The following is an 18,875-nucleotide window of genomic DNA, read 5'->3' as shown; positions in this document are numbered from 1 at the left end:
GGTTATTGGTAACACATACATATAGACATAAACAAACTCTGAGAAAGACACATTGATACACGCACATTGTGACGGTACAAACATAAACACACACGTATTGAGACAGACACAAATAGAAAACAACCGCATGGCTTGTGCCAGGCTATATGCACTGAGGCCACGTGAAGTGTCGAAGGCTCACTGGTAGGTAACAGAAGACCAAAAGACATACATGTAGATATGTGCACAAACACACACACAAATTAAACACACAATTTGAGATGCACAAGCATGCATGCGCACATAGACATATGCATAAATGTACACGGACATGCAGATACACGCTCACAAAAAGGATAGCTCTTTCTCTTGACCACTCAGCTATACCTGTGCCTTGCCCACCACCATCAAGCTCCTATGAGTAGAGAGACCCCGTAAAGCATGAAAAACCCAGTTGTTAAATCTTGATAATCATATTTAATATGAAACAAAGTTGTGCTCACAAGCACAACTTCCATCATGCCTTATATGCATGTTCAATAAAGCAGATATGTAGATGCTGTTGATATTTCATACACTTCTGCTGTAGTAGGAGAGAGAATATGGCATCTGTGCAGGACATCTTGTCCTGCAACTACATTGGAGCTCCACAAGCTGCTCAGTGTGTTGGGCAAAGGCGATGCTAAATAATCCTGATCTGGTGTATACATTCCAATTACTTCTATGCAAGTGATTGAATTGTTATAATTAATAAGACACATTCAGGAATTAAAGTAACCAAGCGAAATGCCTCTATCCTGAGAGGCCACTCAAGCAAGTAAAAGGTCACAGAAGGAATGTGACTCATTAACCATGCTGTTGTTCATGTTACCCTGCCCTGACCAGAGGACTGCCCACCTCTTGTGGTGACAGGATATGGAACCAGTCCACCAGGAATGGTTTCAGTTTTGGCCACCATCTTGAATTTCAGAAATGCATACACATACACACGATCAAACGATACACATATACAAAGATTTCCCATATAGTTTCAATAGACTTTTGGGCAAATGCTCTTAACGAGCACCAATGAAGGCCAGCACAATACACGAGGGGGTGGGTTGCCAGCACTACTCCCGACCACCTTTGTTTCCCCACAGTGGTAATGTTTACACACCACACCAAGTACTCATTTGAGGCTAAGTCGACCTCGGGAAGGAGGCACAGGACCAGTTCAGATAATCCTCATTGGTGTTGGCCATGAGCAGGATTCAAACTCGGGTTTTCCAGGTTTGTAGTGCAGTGTGCTAACCTCTGCACTACCACTCCCCACTACAGATACACACAAATAGACACATGCACACATTGAGGCAAACAAATACAAAGATCCCCCCATATAGCATTACCAGACTATTGGGGCAAGTGCTGTTAGCGAGCACCTATGCACGCACACACATACATATTGAGTTGTGGACATAGATACACACATACACAGTGAGACAGAAAAATGTACACAAATATCAATACACAAACGCATATATATACACAGGATACAAAAATTAAGATCCTCCATGAACAAAAAAATTGAGACATACATAGTGTGAATTCAGTGTTGCATATGAAGCAATCTGTTGTGAGAGTTGTGACTTATGAGTGATTTCCATTGTGTATTGAGTGTTGCATTTTTGATTGTTGTGTTATAAGTGTGGTAAGCGTTGTGAGTTTTGTGTGCGTGTTGTGAGTTGTATAAAGCATTGTGTGCGTCTTCACGTGTGCCACGTGTCTTTCGTAAGTATTAGAAGCATTGCATTGTGAGCACCATGCACTGACTGACCCAAACATGTTGGAGAGGGAGTCGAGAAGGCCAGGGAGGGGAGTTCCACCAGGGAGGGAGGGAGAGCCCACGGGAGGCCTGATGAACACAAGTCAAGTTTATTTGTTTAAACAGATGAGAACTCAAGAAAACTGGATCGTCTCTTTTTCAAGAATAGATGCTCATATCGACAACACAGCACATGTGCCAGGCTAGGTGCAGTTTGATGCTATCGTGTAAAGCATCAAAGGCTTGCTGGCAGATGGTCACCGGATAGACCCAGGTGTTATGGATTGACAGATGATTGGCAATTGCACCAGTGTTCTCCATTAGGCTAACTCGCTGTTTTAGTCACCCGGTGCTACGACCATTGTTGTGAGGGTCTCTCCTCCCGCCTTCACCAGCCCCTTGAACCAAGGCAGATCTTGACACCACTGATACCAGTCATCAGCAAGTCTACTCAGCTCCACATCCTCCTGTACTGTATCAGCCCACCTCTTCGTGCTCGTTTAGTCCTCTATTCAACTAAAAAGAAGCTTCTTGAGTATATAAACCCACCACCATCTACATAATGCTGGGCCAAGAGTTCTCACTGAGGACCAAAGAAGGCCAATACATCACAAAAGGGGGTGGTATGGCTATAATCACGCCTGGCCACCTTTGTCTCCCCAGCGGTGATGTTTACACACCACACCAGGTACTAATTTACGACCGAGTCAACCTAAGAGGTCCACGACAAGTTCAGACCATGAACGGGAATCGCAGTACACTAACAAGTCAACTTGTGCTTCCCACACACACAAAGACAAACATCCCCCTATATCCATAGAGACTGCTGGGGCTGCTGGGGCAAGAGTTGTTCATGAGCACCTATTCAGGCTGGGATTGCACACAACTTGAGTTGTTCTTCACGAATGATCATAGTTTAATGTGTGGTTATGTGTGGCAAAGTTGCATGTGGTTGCAATTGTGGTTGCAATTGTGGTAAAGCACAGTGGTTGATTGTGGTTGCACGTGGTTGTAATTATGGTTAAGCACGATGGTTGATTGTGGTTGCACGTGGTTGCGTGGGTCTCCGTGCCTCGTGCCTCTGTCGAGTTTCGCTGGTTGTTCACCCGCTGCCGCTGCCCCCTCCGTCGCTTCCTCAGCCAAAACCTCGATATCATCGTCTCTGAGGACAACATCGGATACAACATCATCATCACCAGCGACAGCTACAACAGCATAACTAGCTCTAGTGGCACCGTCACGGTGCTCGGGTAGGGATCAAGGTTCAGAGGCCAGGTGCAACTCACAGGTCAACGTTGACGTGCTCCTGTGCAGCCTCCGCAAGCTCCTTCCTCAGCTTTTCCTGGCGCCGCCTGTAACGCATGGCCAGACGGTCACCTAGCCTGGCATGGCCACTCCTACTCACACGGGTTCGCAGCCCTACCGATACAGCTAGCCCCGAACCCTGACACTGATCCCTATGACCCATGCGGCCAGCCCCTGATCTTGACCTTTACTCCTACCCCTCTCCTAACCCGTGACGTGTAGTTGCTACTTAATGAGTGCCATCTCCTAACATCTCACCCTTATCTTCTAACAACTTTCCCGACATCTCTTAACCCAGGGGTCGGCTACCTGCGGCACCGGAGCCGCATGCGGCCATTTGGCTTCCCCCTTGTGGATCTTTATCTGCCTCCTTGCACACAGACGTTTAAAAAATAATGTAATCTTAAAACATAATTTTATGTTAAGATAATTTATTAAATATGGTAGGGAATGGGTCAATATGGAATGTTTTTAAGACAACAAAATGTACAACAGTCAAACTGTTTTGTTATCGAATAACTAAAGGGGAAATAACCTAAATCGATTAAGTTTATTCCAACACCTATTTTGTTGAAGTCAGAATGTGCTTGTCATTTGCTGTATACCTGCTGCTGTGTTTGTGTACAAGTAGCTCTGTGTGTGATACTGCTCTCAAACTATTTTAGTCAAAGACAAAAACAGAAAAATGGCTCTTCTTATTCTTTGAAAACTTGCCGACCCCTGTCCTCCCCTATAGCTGTTTACCTTTGAGTCATATGTCCTAATCTCTGACCTTGATCTACAAACCCTTTAGCTCTATCTTTTAGCCACTGATTCCTATGTCCTATTATCATATCCTACCACCTAAACCACTCACCTCCATCTTACCTCCTAACCCTGAACCCTCCTAACTTCACAACCCTATTTTCTGACCCCTAATCCTATATGCTATCCTCTGACCTCATATTGAAACTTATAACCCCAACTATCCCCAAATCCAATAATGCTGCCCCCCTCTCACCCCGATCTCATAACCCCCATAACTGTGCCCCTCTATCCCCTAATCTCCACCACTCTGCCCCTATTACCCCAATCCGCCATCCAGCAATAACACTCCCTGTGTGTCCCCCCCCCCCCCACCCGGAGCCGTCTCTCCCACTCCTCACCGCGTGTCCTTCTCATTCTCGGTGTTGACACGGTCGGCCTCTATGGCTTTCTCGGCCATCCAGCGTGCCACCAGCTCGCGGTTGTCCTCCTCAACGCGGCGCAGGCGTGACTCGAGTGCGGTGCAAGCCATCTGCAGCGCCTCGTACTCGTCCTTCACCGTCTGCGTTGCCGCCTGCAGCTCGGCCAACTCGGCGCGCAGGCGATCCACCTCGGCCTGCAGCCCACCGGCCCGAACCTCACTCTCTGCCAGCCTGTGGTGCGAGTGTGTGAGAACAAAGGGTGCAGGGGCGCAGGAGCGTTTGCCCAACAGCAATCGGGACACATCACAACAGGTTAGCGTTGATACAGACGATATATCTGGGGCCACCCCAAGGCAATCGTCGCCCCTTACTGGCAGACTAATTTCTCGATTGCGGACCAGGTGTGCTGCACAGGGAAAACAGAAATTGTAGGTGTAAACTGCGGTCTCGCAAAAACTCCTTGTCTCTATTTTAAACCAGACAAGGCAGTGCAAATTAAATATTGTAACGGATATTAGCTGTTGCCAGAAACCGAACTCAGGTCACTGGGTTACACACCGGACAAATACACATGCCCCATCTTCAGCCTCACTCAGTTAAAGTTCTTATATACGTGCGTGTGTGTATTTTTGTGGTGGCAAGATGGGGAGCAGTAGTGTAGAGGTTAGCACACTGTCCTACAAACCTGGGGACCGAGACCGATTACAGCTCACAGCCAACACCAGTGACGATTATTTGAACTGGTCCTGGGCCTCTCCTAGATCGACTCAGCCTCAAATGAGTACCTGGTGCAGTGTGTAATATTGCCACTGGGAAGACAAAGGTGGTCGGGCGTGTAACTGGCCATGCCGGTCTTGCTAGGTGCTCGCTAACAGCACTTTCCAAAACAGTCTGTTAAGGCTATATGAGGGATCTTTGTCTTTGTTTGGTGGCGAGATTGTGTAGCAAAAAGAGGTGCACCCCACCTGGTCTGCATCTCCTGCAACTGCTGCTCCTTTGCCGAGAGCTTGTGGTTCAGCTCAATCACATCCTGCGCCAACTGCTCACACACACATGCAAAGACAAATACACACACATTCTACAAAGATCCCCTTGATAGCCTTCACATACTTTTGGGGCAAGTGCTGTTCGTGAGGCCAGCACCACGCCCGACCACCTTTGTCTCCCAAGTTGGGATATTTACACACCACACCAGGTACTGAATCGACCTAGGGGAGGCCTAAGACCGGTTCAGATAAAGTCACTGGTGTTGGCTGTGAACGGGAATCACACACATGCAAAGACCCTATAGACATAGGCTTAAAGCAAGCTGGGGCTAGTGGCGTTAGCAAGTACCTATTAAAGCCATCAAGGTGCACAAGTGGGTGTGTACAATTCCTTTTTTAAAGAGGAGTTTGGCTTCATTTCGAAAGACACCATAGACATCGGAGAAATCCCACCATGTTTACACACAATGAAATACACGTGGAACATTTTATTGTACCGCACTGCTATGTGGCCACCCACCTCCCCACGTATCTTGTGCAGCGTAGTTAGCTCCTCTTGGTGCTTCATGCGCAGAGCGGAAATCTCCGCTCCCTGTGACGCCCCGTCATGGCTACTGCTGTGGGGAACATGCACCGGAGAGAGGGGGGGGGGTGCAGGGGTGCAGTTGGATTGGTGAACGGCGAGTGCACGCACGTCGCCACGTCTGACAAAACCTCGATCGCTTCACCCGAATTGGATAAGTGGCTCAGGTTCATAATGACCATGTCAGAGACAATTCTAGCTGAGATTCTGGGTTCGAGCCCTGGGTTTTGTCTCTGTCTCTGAGGGGTACACAAAAACCTGAACTGAAGTAGATGATCAATTCCGTGACTTTTGGAATCAATAATCGGTTCTGAAAGTGGTTATAGAAAAATGGATACTCGACTAAACAACCCTGTTGTGGTTGATAAATAAAATCAAAACACGAGTACAGTTGATATTTGCGCAATTAAGATAGCGCAAAGTCATCAAGGCTCTATGCTTCACAGACGATAATAGCCACAATCCTCCCATGTGCCATGCCAGGCTTCATAGTTGCTCACGAACAGTACTTTCGCCAGCAATCAGTCAAGGTGAAAGCGGGATCTCCGTATTTGTGTTTTACTAGTATGTGCTACGTGTATGTATTATGGGGAGTGGTAGTCTAGCGGTTAGCACGCTGCGCTACGAACCCGACGACCCCAGTTCGATTCCTGCTCGTGACCAACACTCGCGACGATTATCTGACTTGGTCCTGGGCCTTCCCAAGGTCGACTCAACCTCAATTTTAAGTATCTGGTGTAGTGTATAAACATCGCCACTGGGGAGACAAAGGCGGCCAGGCATGATGCTGGCTCTTCACCCCCTCATGTGCCATACTGGCCTACACGGGTGTTCGGTAACAGCACTTGCTCCTATGGGTATGTTGTGTTGTTCTGTGTAAGTTGTACGAGTGTTGTGTTCGCATTTATTAGATGCGCATGCCTTATGTAATATGTATGTATTGTATGTGGTCATTTTAAGTTTCAAGAGTATTTTATTCAACCACGTGAGAACTCAGAGACAACGAAAATCTGATTTGCACTACACCCGGGTCGCCAAAATTTGGTTGTTGAATATGCCATTGTCTTTATGTCTATATCTGTGTATGTATCTTTGTGTAAACATGTTTAAGGGAGCGGTAATGTAATGGTTAAAGCGTTATGCTACAAACCCAGCGCACCGTGTTCGATTACCGCTCACGGTCAACACAATTATCTGATCTGGTCCTGGGCATTTCCTAGGTGGACTCAGTCTCAAATTAGTACCTGGTGTGTATATATATATATAACTACTGGGGAGACAAAGGGGGCCGGTCGTGGTATCGGTCACCCACTCCCTTATATGCCGTGCCGCTCTTCATAGATGCTCCCTAACAGGGACTTGCACTACCCGTCTGTTAAAGGCTATACTGGTTTGGTTCTTTGGTTTATTGTCTCTATGTATGCGTCTTTGTCTTTATGTATTGTGGATGGACGGTTGCCGTTGGAGACCTGGTCTCCGCGTGGCCCTGTCCGTCATGCGTCTCCTTCTGCAGTCGCTCGCTCAAAAGAGACTGCAAGTCAGCCTTCTCCAGCAGGCGCGTGTCTGTGGGGCAAGAATGCGCGCACAAACACAAAGTTAACAAAGATCCCCCGTATAGACTTAGCAGACTGTTGGGGCTAGTGCTGTTAGCAACTATGACGGCCTGCACGGCGCACGAGGGGGTGGGTGGCCAACACTACACAAGGCTGCCTTTGTCTCCCCAGCGGCGATGCTTACACACCGCACCAGCTACTCATTTGAGGCCGAATCAACCTAAGGGAGGCCCAGAACCGGTTCAGATTTAATCGTCACTGGTGTTGGCCGTGAGCGGGCTGGGGGTGGCGGGAGAGACAGGAACTGGTGGAAACCCACTCCGCCCAGGACAGAGAGGTGTTTTCCGACTGTCATGCCAGGGTACGCTGGCCAGACCACCCCCCTTCCCCTCACCACCACTGATCCCCTCACCATTCCTCACCCGCCTCAATGGCGCGTCTACCGAGTCTCCCTTCTCTTGGTCCCCTCACTGATCCACTCTCAATTTCAACCTCCCCCCTAAACGTGCGCCTCCTCACCACTCTCCACTGAGTTATGCTCACCACTTCTGAGTCCCCTCACTACCCCTCTACATCTGCTTGGCAAGTCCCCTCACCACCAGCATTTTGTTATCCTCACCACTCCTCACCCCGCTTGGCTGGCGAGTCCCCTCACCCCGCGCGTCTCACCCCCACGCTCGGTGAATCTTCTCACCACTCCTCATCCTGTTCCTTTGTGTCACTCCTCACCACCTCATCACTCACCACGCGCCTCTCTTCTCACCCCCACCCCCCGGCGAGGCCCCCCCACCCCCCGGCGAGCCCCCCCCCACCCCCCGGCGAGCCCCCCCCCACCCCCGGCGAGCCCCCCCACCCCCCGGCGAGCCCCCCCACCCCCCGGCGAGCCCCCCCCACCCCCCGGCGAGCCCCCCACCCCCCGGCCCCTCACATCTCTGGATGAGCTCCCCGAACGCGTCGCGCGAGCCCCGGTCTCGCTGTCTCAGCTGCCGCGCGATACTTCTCCTCCATTCCGTCTCCATGAGAAGCGCTCAATACATTCGCCACTATCGATGCTCTCGATAAAAAAAGAAACTAATAAAATGTACAACAGGCGACGTTTCGGGCAAGGGCCCTTCTTCATAACAGGGATACCATGAGTGCGCGCAGTGGTCACGTGCTCCCCAAGCGAACTTCTGCTTCCGGGTTACACCCGCATGTTTGTGATACATTTTTATATATTTTATAATTCATGCACGTTTTGCATCGCATTTCACCTCTCGGTTTTATCGTCACGGAGCGAATCCCTGTGGGGATTTACAGAGTTTCAGAAAACAAATAAGAACAAATGCGATGACGTCACTCCACAGCTCTGGTTTAACAACAACGGAGGCGTCACAGGAGTCATAACCGGAGTTTTGGAACCTGTCGAGCGCTCCCCTCAATGTCATTGTAGTGACGTCACTGGGATCGAAATCGGAGTTTAGGAACCTGTCGAGCGCTGCCCCAATGTCATTGTAGTGACGTCACTGGGACCGTAATCGGAGTTTTGGAACCTGTCGAGCGCTGCCCCGATGTCGACGTGGCCGGTGGAGCCGGGGGAGCCAGAGAAGCCGACGGGGCCGGGGGGGCCGACAGGGCCGGGGCGGCCGACGGGGCCGGGGCGGCCGACGGGGCCGGGGCGGCCGACGGGGCCGGGGGGGCCGGGGCGGCCGACGGGGCCGGGGCGGCCGACGGGGCCCGGGGGGCCGGGGGGGCCGACGGGGCCGGGGGGGGCCGACGGGGCCGGGGCGGCCGACGGGGCCGGTGTGGTCGACGGGGCCGGGGCGGCCAACGGGGCCGGGGGGGCCGGGGCGGCCGACGGGGCCGGGGGGGCCGGGGGGGCCGACGGGGCCGGGGCGGCTGACGGGGCCGGGGGGGCCAACGGGGCCGGGGCGGCCGACGGGGCCGACGGGGCCGGGGGGGCCGGGGCGGCCGACGGGGCCGGGGAGGCCGACGGGGCCGGGGGGGGGGAGGCCGTGATAAAAAAGATGGCCGCCTGAGGCGCACGCTCCCAGCGGCTGGCGGGGCCGCTTGTGGTGAGCGAGAGTCACGTATGGATCCTTGCAGTCACGAAAACTTGAAATCTAGAATTAACCGCCTCTACGGGGAGGTATTCCACTTATCTGTTAGAGCTTTTAACAGATAACGGGACAAGAAGTCAAAGCTAATCGAGTCGCTAACCTTCCTCGAGAGATACCGCAACAATAAGATAATGCCCAGCGCATTTACACTCACATCTGCTGCTGTCACTTCTCCGAACGCTAAACGGATTTTGTTTAAAGCTAGCCTATCACTAATCCCAGAGAGAATAAGATTGCTCCCATTTGAACTCGATAATTTAGACAAGATTCTCTTACAATCACACTTAATGTTAACAGAAAAAATGTCCCCTTCCGATTGGGACCGTGTTGACAACATGACATTCTCCTCTGCTAATTAATTGTCAACCGAATGTAAAGCTAACTTGATCGCTAAATTCAACCTCCTGTCAAAGCCAGACCCACACATTAAAAAGTTAGATGTTAACAAGAGTGTTATCAATCAGAGTAGCATCCCAATTTCTGACAATCTAAAATCGGTACTAGCAGTTACCCCTAAACATATCCCAGTGGATGATATAATCTCCCAGGTCGATGTAGCCCTCAAAGGCTTGGGACACATCCAAACAGGCGTTGCTAGAGCTGAAATTGCCACTATCCTCAAAAATGATAAGAAACCCATTAGCAACATCACCAAAGACGAGCGCTCTGAACTCGCAAATTTAAAAAAGAGGGATGACATAGTCATCCTCTCGGCCGACAAGGGCAATGCCACTGTCATCATGGATAAAACCACATACAACAAAACAATCCAGGACCTGCTCAATGATGGCAGCTACTCCAAAATCAATAAAGATCCTACTAACAGCCTAACTACAAAAAACAACAATATCATTACCAATTCGACTTCTCTAATCGAACCAGTCAAACGGCTCTCCCTAAAACCTTCGGCTGCTAGACCACTCAGATTCTATGGTCTTCCCAAGATCCATAAAGAAGGCACCCCACTGCGGCCCATCGTGGCCACGATCAACTTACCTACCTACAAACTAGCCCGTTTTCTGTCTGATACCTTGCTTCCCTACACTGGCAAGACCACTTCAGCGGTACTTTATTCAGCTCAATTGGTCTCTCTAATCAAGGACATTTCATTGTCCCCTGATGATGTCCTAGTCAGCTTTGATGTAGTTTCTCTATTCACCAAGGTTCCAGTGCCTGACACCATAGCAATAATTGAAGACTTAGTCCAACATGGACTGAACCCTGATGTCCCTGCGCTGGTTAGGCACTGCCTTACCAACACGTACTACACCTGGAATGGTACTTTCTACAAAAAAATGTGGGTACCCCCATGAGTTCCCTCTTGTCACTAGTGGTAGCCAATGTTTTCATGGAGAAATTTGAAACAGACGCCATCCAGACATCCACCCTGTGTCCTTCCCTATGGAAGAGATATGTGGATGACACTTTCGTCATTTGGCCACATGGCCTACCAGCATTGAACCAATTCCTCGACCACATTAACTCCATACACCCATCCATCAAATTCACCATGGAAATGGAGAAGGATGGTAAGCTACCATTCCTGGATGTTCTGTTTGTGTAAAAACCTGATGGCTCTTTGGGACATTCAGTCTACAGGAAAGCCACCCACACAGATTCCTATCTGAAACCTGACTCCCACCACCATCCGGCACAGAGGAATTCCCTCATAAAAACATTACACCATATGGCCCACTGCATATCTGACCAACACCACCTAGCCAGTGAATTGAAACACGTACGCCAGGCCCTAAAGATGAATGGATATTCAGATCAAATTATCCGCAAAGCTGTTTCTCCAACCATAGAGAGACAACCCCCTGTTACCATACATAGCAGGTGTTACCAAAAAGATTTCCAAAATCTTAAACAAACACAATATCCAGGTCCGATTCAGTACAGTACACAAGATCCGTGATCTAATCCCATCCATAGGATGTCATTCCTGACATGCAATACCCTGGAGTCTACAAACTTAGTTGCATTTGTGGTGATTGTTACATTGGGGAAACGAAACGACATGTATCGGACCGCATTCGCGAGCACAAGGCGGATTTGAAACATGGCAGAACTGGATCTTCCGCAGTTGCTGATCACTGCTATAACGCGGTGGGCTCTCATGGTATTGATTTTTCCGAGACCAAGGTACTCTGTAAACCATCAGGCTACTATCAAAGATGTGTTCATGAAGCCATCCAGATATTCAAACACAGACATAACTTCAACCGAGAAGATGGATTCAAATTGAGCAATCAATGTGTAATAAAGGACTTCACCACACACTGCTTGGTCTCCGTCATTCTTTATTCTGGTTGACACTCGCACCCCGCTTGGTCCCGACAGCGGACCAGCTGCTCCTCGCGCGCACCCCACACGCGCTCTCTCGTCAGTCCTTTCGCTTCCTCCGCTCCGCACACTGCTGGCCGACGGTGTGCCGAAGCTCCTCCAGCCACGTGCCTGATGGCGCGGATTCCCTCCGGCCACTCAATGTGGCCCAGCTTCGTGACTCTCCCAACTGACCCGGAGCCCTTCCGGGCTCCCCCCTATATCCCCTTCACCACGTGATCCTGTCTCCTCCCTCTCACCACGCCCTTCCGAACCTTACAGATCCGGCCTCCCCATAGCGCCTTGCTGGCGCCGCCTTTAGGTTCTGCCCCCACTCACCTCGCTTCCGATTGGACCCGAGGTGAGCGGCGGACCTTCACCTACGCCCCCCATACTGGGCTTCGCCCCCCAATTCCCCGGGCTGTATGATTGGCCCAGAGCCCAGCAGCGAACCCCGCTTATGCTCGCATTACATGACCCCCCCCCCCCCCCCCCCCCCGATGTAAAGGACCAGCCGTCCCGGCTGAATCAGGATGAAAATAATGCGAGCGACGGCAACACCTCCAAGAACCACAACAGACACAATGGAGAACAACAATAACGACTAATACAATCAACGAAAGGGAAGGGATCTGGAACGAGTGCGGGCCGCCGGTCCGTCCTTCATGAGAACCGGCGCCCTTGGAGACCGCAGTCCGGACGGGGTTTGAGGAGCGACGGAACCGGAATCATCCGCCGCTGGTGGAGGCCCGTCCTTTGCAGAACCCCATGCATCAGAGAGGCCCGAAATTGGGGCCCCCTGCAGCCGCAACCTCGGCGGGGTTGGAGGGGCAGCGGAAGCAGGTGCTCCCGTTGCCGTGGTAGGGCCACCCGGTGCAGAAATCTCTGTGTCCGGTAGGATCACCATCGGCCCATCTACAGGAGGCATGACAGGCACGCTTGCAGGTTGAACAGGCAAGGGCAGTGGCACGTTGGACGCGACAGACACCGGCAAGGCAACGTTAGGAGATGACGCATCGACACGAGGGGAAACGTAGGGCTTCAATCGGGACGTGTGGACGTACCAACGGCGCGACCCGACACGAACGCTTGCGGACTGGGGACTAGGAACCTCAATCAGCACCACTGGGCCTTGCCAGGGTTTGTGCAATTTAGGGGAGGTCCCCACCGGCACCTGTGGGCAGTGGAGCCAGGCCATGTCCCCCACCCGCCAAGGGGACACATGATGAGAGCGCCGGGCGCACCGTTCGTTCAGGGCCTGGGTCTTGGCCGTAGCCAATCGGGCCGTGTCCCGCGTTTCCGCCACGCGCCGAACGGACACGCGAATATGATCGGGGAGGGTTTTAACAGGACCCTTCGCACGCGTGTCAAGTTGCACCTCCATAGGCGGCACATTCTCGTGACCGTACATTTAAAAGAAAGGTGAATACCCCGTCGACACATGTGGTGCCATCCGGTAAGCGGAGAGCACTCCCGGGATATGCAAATCCCAATCGGCCTGCTTCTCGCTAACCGTATGGCAGAGCATGGCCGACAGGGTCCGGTTCAACCGTTCAACCATCCCATCAGTTTGTGGATGGTAGGGAGAGGTCCGAACTTTCTTAGTTCCCAAAGCGTCGCACACATTCCGCAGCAGGTTCGAAGAAAAATGTTGCCCTTGGTCCGTGAACAGTCATTCCGGCGCCCCCTTGTCCATCACGTACCCGAACAGGAATGCCTCCGTGATAGACAACGCTGACTGGTCGGGCAAAGGCCAAGCCATTGGCCATAACGAAAAAAATTCAACCCCGACCAACAAAAATTTGTTCCCCCGAGCGGACGGGGGAAAGGGCCCCAGAATGTCCAACGCCACCAATTTGTTAACCCACATCACTTTAATCGATTGCACCGGGGGAACATACGGTTGTTTGGGTGGCTTCCGCCGGGCACAGTCGGAGCACGCTCGAATGTGCCCGACAACGTCAGTCGTCATGCCGTGCCAAAAATAATCACGTTGCAACGTCAACAAGGTTTTCTGCACCCCGAGATGTAACAACTTCTCAGCGTGCAGAATCCGAATCAACTCGTATCGCAACGACAACGGAACGACAAGGTGCCAGCGACCCTGCAAGTCCTTTCTCTACAGCAACAATCCGTCCCGGAGAGCTGCTCCCGGCATCCCATCAGATGACGGATACCCCTTTGACTTTGCAGCCTGACTCCGCAAGGCCGCAAGCGAGTCATCGAGCATTTGTTCACGAACCCACACGGAACGCGGCAAATTCAAACCCCATCAACCGGCTCCGGACACGTGGAGGCCACGGGCTTCTCCACAGCGGATATGACAGGCCGCGGGGGCTGTGGAACCCACATGCACCTATTCGTGCCCGAGGCACACGCGCAGGCAGAGCGCGTCCGCATTAGCGTGACGTGAACCTTTACGGTATTGAATGTCAAAAGAGAACTCCTGCAAAGTTTCCAGCCATCATGCCAGCTGGCCAGATGGCTGGTCAACTTTCAAGGAGTCAGTATGCACTGCTGTAGTGATAGCAAGTACCACCTCAGTCGGTATACAGTGCTGTAGTGATAGTAGATACTGCTATCGAGTTGGTAGATACTGCTATATAGAGTTAGTAGATACTGAAACAGTCAGTATATACCACTACAGTCAGTCAATACTGCTACAGTCAGTATATACTACTATACAGTCAGTACATATTACCATGGTGAGTAGCTACTAGAGTCAGTAGATACGATTATAGAGTGAGTAGATACTGCTATAGAGTTAGTACTTACTACTATAGTCAGTGGATACTACTATAGAGTCAGCAGATACTATACAGTAAGTCGTTACTACTATATAGTCGGTAGATACTACTGTAGGCCCAGTAAATACTACGATGGTCAGTAGTTACTACAGGCAGTAAATACTATTACACCGTCAGTGGCTACTACTGGCTCAGTAGATACAACGGTACAGTCAGTAGATACTACTACAGAGTCAATAGATACTACTTCCTCTGTTGTATGTAAGGTGTGTAGGTATATATACCTACGAGGGGTAAAGATATTTTTTGAGGGGGGGGTCCACAATTTTCGGAAACCTTTTACATCAACTATTTACCCCACACTTTCTACAACTTTTTGGACTTGTGCAAGCCTCTTATATATTTGTTGGTGGAGAAATGTACAAACGGCCCACCGGGCTTTGACAATACCTTAGTATCAGTGTATATATATGTAAGGTTTTTAAGAAATATATTTTTCACCCGGGCAACGCCGGGTACTTCCGCTAGTCTAACCTATATAATTCATTTTTTGTCTGTCCGTTTGTCTCTCTGCGTGCGTACGCTCGCTTGCGGAGGATTTGGCTCTCGGACCGTGGGGTTCGCCGAGATTAAATTTTGCCGGTGGGCACGCCCCCGGCCCCGCGGTGGGAATAGGCATTTCCGATTTTTCGTTGCTAAACTTTAAAGCGGTCCAATGATCGATTTAGTGCGATTTCTCTTAATTTATTTATTTACGTTTGCCGACCAGCGCGCGACGAAGCACGCTGATGCGCATGCGCGAGGGCGGTTGCCCCTGGCGACGGGCGGTTGCTCCTGGCAACAGGCGGTTGCCCCTGGCAACGGGCAGCAACGCCGTCGCTGCGGGGTGGACGCCATTTTTTATTCCCGTTAAAAATATGGACACGCATTAACACGCGACGCTGAGGTAAATTCATAAAAATTTCACGTCCTCTTCACTCCCCCCCCCACCCCAATGTGTGCAATTACTATTATAGGGTTGGGAGATAATAAAATTATAGCGATTAGACAGTATTATTCTAGCGCGGGGGGGGGGTAGCGGCCCAGCATCCAGCCATGGCCGGATGGGCAATCTAGGCGAGGCAGGAGGCTCTGCACGGTACTAGGCCTCGACACCCCACACTTGTCAGGCGAAGACTTTGTGCTATAATCTCTATATACCCAGCGTTGCCCGGGAAAAAATACATTTTAAATATTCTGAAAACTTTAAAACATAACATACCAATGAAAATACAACTGTGTAATTAAAATTTTAAACCCGACCGCGCCAAGAATCGATTCTCTGATTCGCGCAAAGGAAACGAAGGTTGTAGATTCATTTCGAATCGGCTTATTCCCGTTTAATATAAGTTGGTTATAGAATTAAAATAAACTGCTACGAATGAGAAATATCCGGCGTTGACTGGGGCAAAAATATAGTTAAAAACTCCTGAAAACGTATAAACATAACATACCAATGAAATAAAACTCTGTAATTAAAAATGTAAACCCCCAGCGCCCCAAAAATCGATTCTTTGAATCGTGCAAAGGAATCATCGAAGGTTGTAAATTACTTTAGCATCGCCCTATTCCCGTTTTAAAAAACTGCATGTCACCAAGTTTGCTTAACATTTACAACAGACACACACATTCACACATTTAGCTTTTACATTTAACATACAAAACGTCAGCATGTACTGCTATCACAGGAAAAAATATATACACCCTCACCACTCTCCCTCACCACTCTCCCTCACTCACCATCACCACTCACCATCACCACTCTCCCTCACTATCACTCACCACTCACTATCACTCACCACTCACACTCACCACTCACCATCACTCACACTCACCCTCACCACTCACCCTCACCACTCACCCTCACCACTCACCCTCACTACTCACCACCACTACTCACCCTCACCACTCTCTCTCACCACTCACCCTCACCACTCACTCCTCTCCCTCAACACTCACGCTCACCCTCACCAATCATCCTCACCCTCACCAACACCACTCACCCTCACCACTCACACTCAACACTCACCCTCGCCATCACTCACCCTCAACACTCACCCTCACCACCACTCACCCTCACCACTCACCACCACCACTCATCCTCACCTCTCACTCACCCTCAACACTCACCCTCACCACTCACCCTCACCTCTCACCACTCACCTCTCACCACTCACCACTGACCCTCACCCTCACCACTCACTCTCACCACTCACTCTCACCACTCACCCTCACCACTCACCCTCACCACTCACTCTCACCACTCACCACTCACCACTCACTCTCACCGCTCACCACTCACGCTCACCACTCACACTCACCACTCACACTCACCACTCACTACTCACCCTCATCACTCACCATTCACCCTCACCACTCACCCTCACCACTCAACCTCACCCTCACTACTCACCACTCATCCTCACCAATCACCACTGACCAATCACCACTCACCACTCTCCACTCAACCTCACCACTCACCCTCACCACTCACCCTCAACACTAACCACTCTCTCACCACTCACCCTCACCCTCACCACACAGCATTCACCCTCACAACTCACCACTCACCCTCACCACACTCACGCACACCACTCAACCTCACCACTCACCCTCACCACTCACCCTCAACACTAACCACTCTCTCTCACCCTCACCACTCAGCACTCACCCTCACAACTCACCACTCACCCTCACCACTCACCCTCACTACTCAACCTCACCACTCACCCTCATCACTCACCCTCAACACTAACCACTCTCTCACCACTCACCCTCACCCTCACCACGCAGCACTCACCCTCACCACTAACCACTCACCATCACCACTCACGCTCACCACTCACCCTCACCACTCACCCTCACCACTCACTAATCACCACTCACAACCGCCACTCACCCTCAGCACTCACCCTCACTAATCACCCTCCCCACTCTCCTTCACCACTCACCCTCACCACTCACCCTCCCCACTCACCCTCACAACAACCACTCACGCTCAGCACTCACCCTCACTGCTCACCCTCACTGCTCACCACTCACCCTCACCACTCACCCTTACCACTCACTGCTCACCCTCACCACTCACCCCTCACTAATCACCACTCACAGCCGCCACTCATCCTCACCAATTACACCCTCACCAATCACCACTCACGCTCACCACTCACCCTCACCACTCACTAATCACCACTCACAGCCGTCACTCACCCTCACCACTCACTCTCACCACTCACCCTCACAACAACCACTCACCCTCACCACTCACCACTCACCCTCAATGCTCACCATCACCGCTCACCACTCACCCTCACCACTCACCACTCACGCTCACCCTCACCACTCACCCCTCACTAATCACCACTCACAACCGCCACTCACCCTCCCCACTCACCCTCACCACTCACCCTCACTACTCACCACTCATCCTCACCAATCACACCCTCACCAATCACCACTCACCCTCACCACTTACCACTCACCACTCACCACTCACCACTCACGCTCACCACTCACTACTCACCCTCACCACTCACCATTCACCCTCAGCACTCTCCCTCACCACTCTCCCTCACCACTTTCAATCACCACTCACCCTCACCACTCACCCTCACCACTCCCCACTCACCACTAACCCTCACCACTCAACCTCACCACTCACCCTCACCACTCACCCTCAACACTAACCACTCTCTCACCACTCACCCTCACCCTCACCACTCAGCACTCACCCTCACAACCCACCACTCACCCTCACCACTCACGCTCACCACTCAACCTCACCACTCACCCTCACCACTCACCCTCAACACTAACCACTCTCTCACCACTCACCCTCACCCTCCCCACTCAGCATTCACCCTCACAACTCACCACTCACCCTCACCACTCACCCTCACTACTCAACCTCACCACTCACCCTCATCACTCACCCTCAACACTAACCACTCACTCACCACTCACCCTCACCCTCACCACGCAGCACTCACCCTAACCACTAACCACTCACCCTCACCACTCACGCTCACCACTCACCCTCACCACTCACCCTCACCACTCACTAATCACCACTCACAACCGCCACTCACCCTCACGACTCACCCTCACAACAACCACTCACCCTCAGCACTCACCCTCACTAATCACCCTCACCACTCTCCTTCACTACTCACCCTCACCACTCACCCTCCCCACTCACCCTGACAACAACCACTCACGCTCAGCACTCACCCTCACTGCTCACCCTCACCGCTCACCACTCACCCTCACCACTCACCCTTACCACTCACTGC

General features: G+C 51.3%; 1 protein-coding gene across 3 annotated transcripts in view; it reads right to left on the bottom strand.

Annotated features, from left to right (window-relative positions):
- The window catches only part of ATG16L1 (autophagy related 16 like 1), a 42,161-nt gene extending 33,604 nt beyond the window's left edge, over window positions 1–8,557 (bottom strand). For 2 of the 3 annotated variants that reach the window (XM_078618057.1, XM_078618060.1), the window contains exons 1-8: window positions 8,302–8,557; window positions 7,290–7,383; window positions 5,758–5,854; window positions 5,217–5,290; window positions 4,231–4,482; window positions 3,067–3,132; window positions 2,853–2,942; window positions 1,793–1,870 (exon numbers count right to left, since the gene is read on the bottom strand). In XM_078618057.1, coding sequence (XP_078474183.1) covers window positions 1,793–1,870; window positions 2,853–2,942; window positions 3,067–3,132; window positions 4,231–4,482; window positions 5,217–5,290; window positions 5,758–5,854; window positions 7,290–7,383; window positions 8,302–8,392 — 842 coding nt within the window. In that variant the 5' untranslated portion in view covers window positions 8,393–8,557. The remainder of the gene's footprint in view (window positions 1–1,792; window positions 1,871–2,852; window positions 2,943–3,066; window positions 3,133–4,230; window positions 4,483–5,216; window positions 5,291–5,757; window positions 5,855–7,289; window positions 7,384–8,301) is intronic. The other variant, XM_078618059.1, reaches the window with a different exon arrangement.
- Window positions 8,558–18,875: the final 10,318 nt, after the last annotated feature.

This window comes from Lampetra planeri, chromosome 56 (genome assembly GCF_965212315.1).
Source record: "Lampetra planeri chromosome 56, kcLamPlan1.2.h2, whole genome shotgun sequence".
In the NCBI taxonomy this organism is placed as follows: domain Eukaryota; kingdom Metazoa; phylum Chordata; class Hyperoartia; order Petromyzontiformes; family Petromyzontidae; genus Lampetra; species Lampetra planeri.
The sequence above is the reverse complement of the archived record's forward strand: the minus strand, read 5'-3'. Positions and strand labels throughout refer to the sequence as shown.